At 44.4% G+C, this 10000-nt stretch overlaps 1 protein-coding gene across 7 annotated transcripts in view; it reads left to right on the forward strand.

Annotated features, from left to right (window-relative positions):
* The window catches only part of LOC147024547 (C-Jun-amino-terminal kinase-interacting protein 4-like), a 200888-nt gene that overhangs the window by 126526 nt on the left and 64362 nt on the right, over positions 1–10000 (forward strand). For all 7 annotated transcript variants that reach the window (XR_015059080.1, XM_085884562.1, XM_085884563.1 and 4 more), the window contains 2 exons: positions 5177–5350; positions 5938–6109. Coding sequence is in view for 6 of the 7 variants with exons in the window: in XM_085884562.1 (XP_085740688.1) it covers positions 5177–5350; positions 5938–6109 (346 nt within the window). In the remaining variant the exon portion in view is untranslated. The remainder of the gene's footprint in view (positions 1–5176; positions 5351–5937; positions 6110–10000) is intronic.

The following is a 10000-nucleotide window of genomic DNA, read 5'->3' on the forward strand; positions in this document are numbered from 1 at the left end:
AAATGGAGTGACTCACCAAACTAGCTCTCCAATTTTCGACGCATATGTGTCTTAGTTGAGTCGCTGATCTCGTTGAAACCGTATGAGTTCATCAGTGAAATTAAACGGGATGTCAAATCAGTGAGGTGCAGAACCTTTGGATTTGGAAATATTTCGTTCCTGATGAAGTCAAATGACTCTTTGTAAGCGGTAGTTTCAGCTGATTCATAGAGAGTTTCTGCTGATGCCTTACTGGTTGCAGCAATTCCACTGTCCGAGGTAGTCGATGCCTTTGTATACTGCCGGTAGCAGGACCTATGTTAATGTGCTTCAGCTGCAACAATCTCTCGACTGACTATGCTTAGAATCTTGTTGTCCATTTTTCGCACAGCAGCTTGTCTGACAGCTGTGTCCGCTCGCGGCTGTTTACACTGCACAAGGGTTTCCTTAGAACGCTGTCCTTTCAAATATTTTGCAACTTTATCACAAAATATGCACTTTGCTTCGCACACGCGAGATGAGACAGCCCCTTGCCTCGGTGTCCTATGTCGGCTGGGTTGCTCGTGTATGTCTGTTTTCTCACGTGTTAGTCTATTGAGGTCCTTTTTGTTGGTAAACACAGAACGGCACCTGCGATGATATTTTACTGGCGCAATCTCTCCTTCGGATAAACCTTTTGCAGCAGATAATGTTTGTCCATGACCTCGAATTTCTGCAGCCTTTAACAGAGTTGTCCAGTTGTCCATGAACCGAAATATATTGGTGACACGAGATCAGTGTCGACAGTGCAGTGGATAACACAGTCGGTACGTGGCCGCTTTGGGGGAGGCAATGACTCTTCCATGATCAGTCACCTGAAAAGAAAAAAAGATGTAAAAACACTGTAATATTTAAAGACACTTCACAATGGTTTCTCCACAAAATTACCGTTGCCATGGAAACGTCAGTCGAGTTCAACTTGATTGCCATAAGAGAGAATTAATATAAATTATTAGCCAAAATGGACTTTTGATAGATTGAAAAATCTTTAAAACCAAAGACTTCTCAAAATCTCTGCTTTGACAATTCTATCGAGGAATGCTATTGAATAGTTGATGGTTTCACCCTAAAACGAGATAGTTTGTTGACAACCTGCCCTATACATTGAAATAAACAACTTTCTGTGTGCATCAGGGTGGTTTTAGCCTTCAGATCTCTGAAAAATAATATTTCAACTTTTACCATCAAAAAACGTGTTTACCCACAAAATTGATCGTTTCCATGGCAACGCCAATCTAGGTAACTCATATAACCTATACTAGTACATCTTCTTCTTCTTCTTTCGGCTCGCTCCCGTTAGGGGTCGCCACAGCGGATCAACCGTCTCCATTTCGCTCTATGCTCCACATCTTCCATTGACACTCCAACCCAACCACACCCGCATGTCTGCCCTCACCGTATCCATGAACCCCTCCTTTGGCCTTCCTCTTCTCCTCCTGCCTGGCGGCTCCATCTTCAACATCCTTCTCCCGATATACTCCGCTTCCCTCCTGAGCACATGTCCAAACGATCTCAATCTCGCCTCTCTCACTTTGTCTCCAAACCGTCCTACCAGTGCTGTCCCTCTAATATACTCATGCCTTATGCTATCCATCCTCGTCACTCCCAATGAGAATCGCAGCATCTTTAACTCTGCCAACTCCAGCTCCGCTTCCTGTCTTTTTGTTAGTGCCACCACCTCCAAACCATACAACATAGCTGGTCTCACAACCGTCTTGTATACTTTCCCCTTCACTCTTGCAGCTACCCTTCTGTCACAAATCACTCCTGCAACTCTTCTCCACCCACTCCATCCTGCCTGCACTCTCTTTTTCACTTCTCTCCCATACTCTCCGTTACTTTGGACAGTTGATCCCAAGTATTTAAACCCAGCCACCTTCCCCACCTCAACTCCTTGCAACCGCACCATACCACCACCCACCCTCTCATTTACGCACATGTACTCCGTCTTACGCCGACTGACTATCATTCCCCTTCTCTCCAGTGCGTACCTCCATCACTCGAGGCTCGCCTCAGCCTGCTCCCTACTCTCCCTACAGATCATGATGTCATCCGCGAACATCATAGTCCATGGGGACTCCAGTCTGATCTCGTCCGTCAACCTGTCCATCACCATTGCAAACAGGAAAGGGCTCAGAGTCGATCCTTGGTGCAATTCCATTTTTACCTTAAACCGGTCCGTCATTCCTACCGCACACCTCACCGCTGTCACACTGTCCTCGTACATATCCTGCACGATCCTCACATACTTCTCCACCACTCCCGACTTCATCATACAATGCCACAACTCCTCTCTTGGCACTCTATCATAAGCTTTCTCTAAATCCACAAACACACAATGTAACTCCTTCTGGCCTTCCCTATACTTCTCCATCAACATTCTCAAAGCAAACATCGCATCAGTGGTGCTCTTTCCTGGCATAAACCCATATTGCTGCTCACAGATCATCACCTCTCCTCTCAACCCAGCTTCCACTACTCTTTCCCACAACTTCATGGTGTGGCTTAACAACTTTATCCCTCTGTAATTTCCACAGCTCTGCACATCACCCTTGTTCTTGAAAATCAGAACCAGTACACTTGATCTCCACTCCTCCGGCATTCTCTCACTTTCCAAGATTTTATTAAACAATCTGGTGAACAACCCCACTGCCATCTCTCCTAAGCACTTCCATGCCTCCACTGGTATACCATCTGGGCCAACCGCCTTTCCACTTTTCATCTTCTTCATAGCAGTCCTCACTTCATCCTTACTGATCCACCCCACTTCCAGATTCACTATCTCAACCTCTTCCAACCTTCTCTCTCTCTCATTTTCTTCATTCATCAACCCCTCAAAGTACTCCATCCACCTTCTCAACACACTCTCCTCACTCGTCAGCACTTTCCCATTTGCGTCCTTTATCACCCTAACCTGCAGCACATCCTTCCCGGCTCGGTCCCTCTGTCTTGCCAATCGGTATAAATCCTTTTCCCCTTCTTTTGTATCCAACTTCTCATACAGCTCGTCATATGCCTTTTCCTTGGCCTTTGCCACCTCTCTTTTTGCCTTTCGCCGCCACTCCTTGTACTCCTGCCAACTTTCTTCATCTCTCTGACTATCCCACTTCTTTTTCGCCAACCCCTTCTTCCTTATACTTTCCTGTACTTCCTCATTCCACCACCAAGTCTCCTTATCTTCCTTTCTCTGTCCAGATGTCACACCAAGTACCTTCCTAGCTATCTCCCTCACAACTTCTGCTGTCGTTGCCCAATCATCCCACCCATCTTTACCACCATCCAACGCCTGTCTCACCTCCTCCATAAATTTCACGCAACAGTCTTCCTCCTTCAGCTTCCACCATCTGGTCCTTGGTTCAGCCCTCACTCTCTTCCTCAACCTCACCTCAAAAGTCATCCTTCAGACCACCAATCGATGCTGTCGAGCTACACTCTCCCCTGCCACCACCTTGGAGTCACTAATCTCTTTCAGGTTGCATCTCCTGCTTAAGATGTAATCCACCTGTGTGCACTTTCCTCCACTCTTGTACGTCACCCTGTGTTCCTCCTTCTTCTTGAAATACGTATTTACCACTGCCATTTCCATTCTTTTTTCAAACTCAACCACCATTTGCCCTTCCACATTTCTCTTGTTGAGACCGTACCTACCCATCACCTCCTCATCCTCTTTATTCCCTTCCCCAACATGCCCAACAACCTATACTAGTACATGTAAAGTGATATATAAAAACATGTAGACTTTGGATACTCTGTGAAGTTGATAAAATAAAACAGTCCTCTTATCTCAAAAAACGGGGTTTTCTGTCAGATTAGCAAGAAATGCAATTCAAAATGTGATGTTTTTACCCTAAAACGATATATTTATCTTGAACCTACCCTCATACTATGGAATTTAAAAACTGCCCTGATGCATCGGGATGTGTTTATCGTTTAAATGGTTCAAAAATCATTTTCCATTTCTGAGATATGAATTGTTAAAGTTTCACTTTCAAAAACCATGTTTTTTTTTTATCCGAAAATGTTTGTTGCCATGGTAACCGGCGATTGAAACCCAACACAAAGCACACCAAAATGGTTGTATTTTACATAGCTATTTATTCCAAGTCTCAAATATGTTGTTTTGTCGCAGATATTTTTTCTACAGTTGAAATTTCCAAAAACACGATTTTACCCCAAAAATGCCTATTTTCCCCAAAACTACAATAAAGCCACCGATTTGGAGTGGAAATCATACCCAAAAAGTTGGCCCAGACAAAGATCTTTCCAAAAAGTACAGTCAACCTTTGCCACCTGAGATGGTAATGATCACCCATCTGGCCCATGGCCTAACGAGAGAGAGAAGCGGGAGGAGAGAGAGGGACAGAGAGAGAGAGAGAGAGAGGAGGGGGAGAAAGAGGAGGGGGAGGGGGAAAGAGGAGGAGGGGGAAAGAGGAGGGCAAGAAGGGGGGAGAGAGAGAGAGAGAGAGAGAGAGAGAGAGAGAGAGAGAGAGAGAGAGAGAGAGAGAGAGAGAGATAGAGAGAGAGATAGAGAGAGAGATAGAGAGAGAGATAGAGAGAGAGGAGGAGGGAGGATGGGGGTTGGGGGGAGAGAGAGAGAGAGGAAGAGAGAAGGAGGAGGTGTGGGGGGGGGAGAGTGAGTCTTCATCAAACATCGCTCTGCACTATGGGAGGGAGGTGGGTGTGCGGAGGATGGGGGGAAGTGGGGGAGGGGTTTTGGGTGGAGTTAAGTGTGAGGGGAGGGAGTTCGCCCAGCTGTCTTGTGGTTTCGATCACTGACTCGTACGCAATTTATGGGCGGACATGGTGACCTACCTTACCCCTCACTGCCTTTCGGGCATTGTTCGTTTGAGACCCGTGGCCGTAACAATATTTACAAAAAGATCATTGAAGTCCTGCTCCTCATTCTTCGCATCCACAATTATGAATTTTCTTTTGATCACCTAAAATCTTCCTGTATACACCCCGATTACATTCAGCAGTTTTCATCTCATCAGCAGTTTTCATCTCATTCTATCCAGCGGTTCATGTGTGTATTGAAGTCAAATATATAGACGTTTCTCAAAATTATAGGTTGATGATTCTAAAATTTTGTCTTAAATGATGATAGATTAATATGCAGCTGTCTTGAATTGATTATGTAGTTCTTTTTTTCTTCTAGTTATGGTGTGCAACAGGGGTCAACCTCTCTGGTGGGCGGACCCGTGATGGTGGCTCAGTGGTCGGTGCAAGTGTTTTTTATGGGGGAGAAAGTGGCATTGAGACCACACTGGGTGAAACCCTGCATCGTTCCGATTCCCAAAGCAGTTTAGAGCGTCTGGAGCTTGAACTACAGGTGAGAGCATTGAGGGAATGGGGGAGGGAGTTGTAATGCACTGTAGTAGTTTTTATACGCCTGATATATATATATATATGTATATATATATATATATATATATATATATATATATATATATATATATATATATATATATATATATATCCCTGTGTCGTAAGAGGCGACCAGGGTTGCGTCAGGAAGGGCATCCGGCGTAAAACATGTGCCAAATCACTATGCGGATCATACGGATGATCCGCTGTGGCGACCCCTAACGGGAGCAGCCGAAAGAAGAAGAAGATATATATATATATATATATATATATATATATATATATATATATATATATATATATATATATATATATATATATATATATATATATATATATTGGGGCATATTATTAAATATTGTGTTGGTCAAAGCAGCAGGTTCGTGTTTTTACAATATTTTTGTAACATTTAGTTTTTATACAAGTTTTACAATATTCTGTTTGAGGCTTTGTGAATTAAGGTTAGTTTGCAAAATTGCACTGCCAAAACATGCTATAAGGTAGCGGGCAACACTGCAGATAACTCAAGATTGTCGTCCATGTCATATGCAGGAGAAGCAGAAAGAACTTCGAGCGCGGGATGAGCTCTCGAGCTTGGTGTGGGTGTGCGCGAGCACACAGGATACGGGAAAGGTTCTCGTGATTGATGCAAACCGGCCGGAACGAATCCTGCAGCATTTTCCTGTGTGCAACTCCCACATCCTTTGTATCACCAGTGTGCCAGGTACAAATTGCCATCGCGAATGGTCACAATGTAGTTGGACAGAAAGTCATGGCAGATAGTTACATTGCTGCCATCCTGTTTTGTTGTCTCCTTTGTGAGCTGAAAGAAGTTGATGAAAGGTAGAGCACATCATAAAACAGAAGTTGTTGAGAAAGTTTAGCAGAATTGTTGGTGTGTATTTATTGACTTAACCTGGGCATGGACTGGCATAAAATAATTTTAAAGAGGGACCCTATGTCCCTGCCAATCACACCAAGGTCTTGGACTCCACTTTTACTGGGTGGTCTGAAAGCCACTTTACCTCAGTTAAATTTCTCAGACCTACCTTCCTCATCCCACCCTCCTCCACCATCGTGGTGTATGGAAACACTGACTGAGGCGAATAATGGAGCGCATACAGATACAATGACTGACTAATTATTGTAACTACTGCACAATAAAACTTTCGTGTGTGTGTGTGTGTGTGTGTGTGTGTGTGTGTGTGTGTGTGTGTGTGTGTGTGTGTGTGTGTGTGTGTGTGTGTGTGTGTGTGTGTGTGTGTGTGTGTGTGTGTGTGTGTGTGTGTGTGTGTGTGTGTGTGTGTGTGTGTGTGTGTGTGTGCAAATATATGTTTACAGCTTGTATACAGTAAATGAAAAACATAATGAATGTGGAAAATATCAAATAAGTCTTATTGAAAAAATAATTAAAACAAAGGTAAATAAAACAAATAAGTGAATCAATTTAAAAACTAGTAAGTTAGAGGATTTAAAGAAAAAAAATATCCTTGAATGGACTGAAAACTTTGATGGTTATCAATTGAACAATGGAAAAACAATTTACTATAATCTCAAAATGATATGTGGCTCAGGAGGTGGTCAAACAAGAGCATTAAGAGAAGTTTATCATTTCGCAATGGCACAAAAGGGGTATCTTAAAAAATATAAAGATTCAAATGTTTTATTTTTAAATATTTTAGATGGGGATTATTGTGCAAAGAAAATTAAACTATTGAAGGAATTTGAGAATGAACAAATTTTTATAGGTTCAATGAGTGAGCTAAACAATATGCATTGGTTTTTTGAAAAAGAGTGCCCCGAGGTTAAAAGGGCAGACAAATAAATATACCTTGGGATAAAAAGGGGGTTTATTTTTTAGGGGAAAAAATATGAATCGCTGAGAATCCCCCATTCACTTACATGGGGAAAAGTGAGCCAGAATCAGTATATTCACCCTACTGGGGGGTTCGTCCACCACCCCAGCCACTGCGCCCATTTCAGACTCTGAGTTGGGTTGCGGGGAAAGTTATTGCATGGTGGTTTCGTCTTGGGCCATGGGTTCATTTACCACTACACATTCCTCACTACTCACCTGCCTCAGCTCGCCTTGGCTGGACATGTTGCGTTTTGGGAATTAAATTTTTTTTCCAAGTGCTCGTAATTTGGGGACACGGGGGGGGGGGGGGGTTTGCTCCGTACACGCCTGATCCGCGTCCGTGAATTTTGTGTGGAGGCGGATGAGGCCGAATCCCGCTCCCGGACACCAGTGTTGCAGCTTCGCCGGTGTGTCGCCACGAGCACGACCCTCGATGGAGCGGTGGGGCCGTCTCGGCTCGATCGCCCGGAATTACAGATCGCCGACCCGGAGAAGTCCGAGGTCGGCGGGTCCTGGTTATTTTGGACCGAAATACGCCAATGGGTAGATCACGTGGGATAGGGTTAATTGCCAACTTCAACTTACCTAAGTACCCACGTGATCCAGCTACCGGGGTACTTCACCCTCGGCGGAACTCGTACGGAAGCGAGCCGCTTAAGCGAGCCCGTTCCGTGTGTGAAGCCGAGCGGTTTTATAATCGCCTATGCAGAAGTGACACGACGAACTGAGTACATTTAAACAATTGGGGGTGTTTATGATAATCGGCAGGGAATGAGGGAAGCACATAAGAGCAGAACTAAACCGAACACCAGGCAATGCACGTATGTAAAGTCAAAAACACTTATGCAATTCACTACTTACGGATGGGCCCACGGACACACACACACACACACACACACACACACACACACACACACACACACACACGAAATGGTGGCTATTGCCTTTAATAGGACTTTCAGCTCGGAGGGACAGGCGAGCTGAAAGCCAGGGCTTGTCTCGGACCTGCCCGCCTCGTGTGGCCTTCGAGCGGCTCGATCCGCGGAGGAGGAAGAGAACGACGACCAAGATGGCGACCACCAAGACCAACCAAGACGAGATGTACTGGACGACGAGATGTGAAGATCTTTCGAGATGTGATGTACCGGATGACGAGATGTCAAGATCTTTCGAGAGATGTCTCCTCCCCAGCTCTGCGGCCGCGCAGCTATCTGCCCTCTTCGGGTGGGGGACAAAAAAGGGGGAGCAAAACTTCTCCGCCCACCTCGTTCACAACCTGAGGTGGTGAAGCCCCTGACTGGGCGAGGAGCCCACTCCTCCCACTCTGGGTGGAGTCCCGCTCTGAGGTGGTGAAACCCCAATTGCGAAGATGTCGATGACGATCTTCGATGACGAAGATCCTTTGAAGATGTCGATGACGCGCTCATCATCTGGTTTCGGCAAATGTCGGCTCAGCCAAATATTCGGTTGGACGGTGAAATGTTGCTGCTGAAGGCACGTCAATTCGCTGCAGACCTCGGGCATGATGATGCCGAGACCTTGCCGATGCACTGGATAGACAGATTCAAAGTGACGTGGGGAATCGGCAAGGTCAAGAAGTGCGGCGAATCAGGCGGTGTGGATTCGGCAGTGGTGCACGACGAAGGATGGCAAATTGAAAGACATCTTGGAAAGGTATCAGCCTCAGGACGTGTACAATGCCTACGAGACTGGGCTTTTCTGGCAGATGCTGCCAGAAAAGTCTCTGGTGTTTGTTGGTCAATCCCATCATGGTGATAAGCAGGCGAAGTTGTTGTCTTGCAGTTGTTCATTATCTTTACTTTTGATAAACTGATTCATGAATTCCATCTTTGCTTGATCACTTTCCAACTCACCAATGAACCCCCACCTATGCCCCGAGGATTGTGTTTTCCTTTTGGTACAATAGCCGGCTCTCACACATACGTGTCCAGGCCACGCGCAACTTCATCCTTCACCCCACAGTCATCATGAATGTTCGCATACGCGTAAGTCGTCACATTTCTAAGTCGTCACTTTTTTCTCGGTCCCAATGGTGACGACTTACGCCTAGTCTACTGTATGTGTGTGTATATATATATATATATATATATATATATATATATATATATATACACATACATACATACATACATACATACATTAGGGTGGTCCAAAAAAGTCGAAAAAAATAGAATGTTGCTCCACAAGCTTAAAATTATTCCAATATGATCCAATAACGCGCATAATTTTTTTTTAGCTTGTTCGGAGTTGATTTAGAGGTCGCTCCATATGACGACTTTTAGTCTCATGACTTGAATAAATTAGGGTATGGTCAGGTACGATTACCAGTACTTGTGGATGTCCGAGGTGGAAATGGAGTGCATTTTCGAACTCTATGGGGTCGATTTACTCTAAGAAATGACTGCACAGACATTGAATTCACTCCCATTTCGAAAATATGTCTGAAAACAAGATTTATCATTACTGGAGTTGAGTAACTAATCGTACTCATTTCGATATTTTCTTATCTATAATTAATTTGTCGTCCGTCTAAACATTTCTTAGAGTAAATCGACCCCACTGAGTTCGAAAATGCAGTCCATTTCCACCGAGGAAGTTCAAAAGTGTATGGATTCGCATCTCACCATACCCTAATTTTTCAATCAATGGAATTACAAACTATTAGAATATTTCGTCTCATTTACCAAATACCACTATCATCTCCACCTCTATTGCTGTCTCCACTCCCGTCTGAAC

This window comes from Eptatretus burgeri, chromosome 6 (assembly GCF_056783735.1).
Source record: "Eptatretus burgeri isolate ZD-2024b chromosome 6, Ebu_testis_v1, whole genome shotgun sequence".
NCBI lineage: Eukaryota > Metazoa > Chordata > Myxini > Myxiniformes > Myxinidae > Eptatretus > Eptatretus burgeri.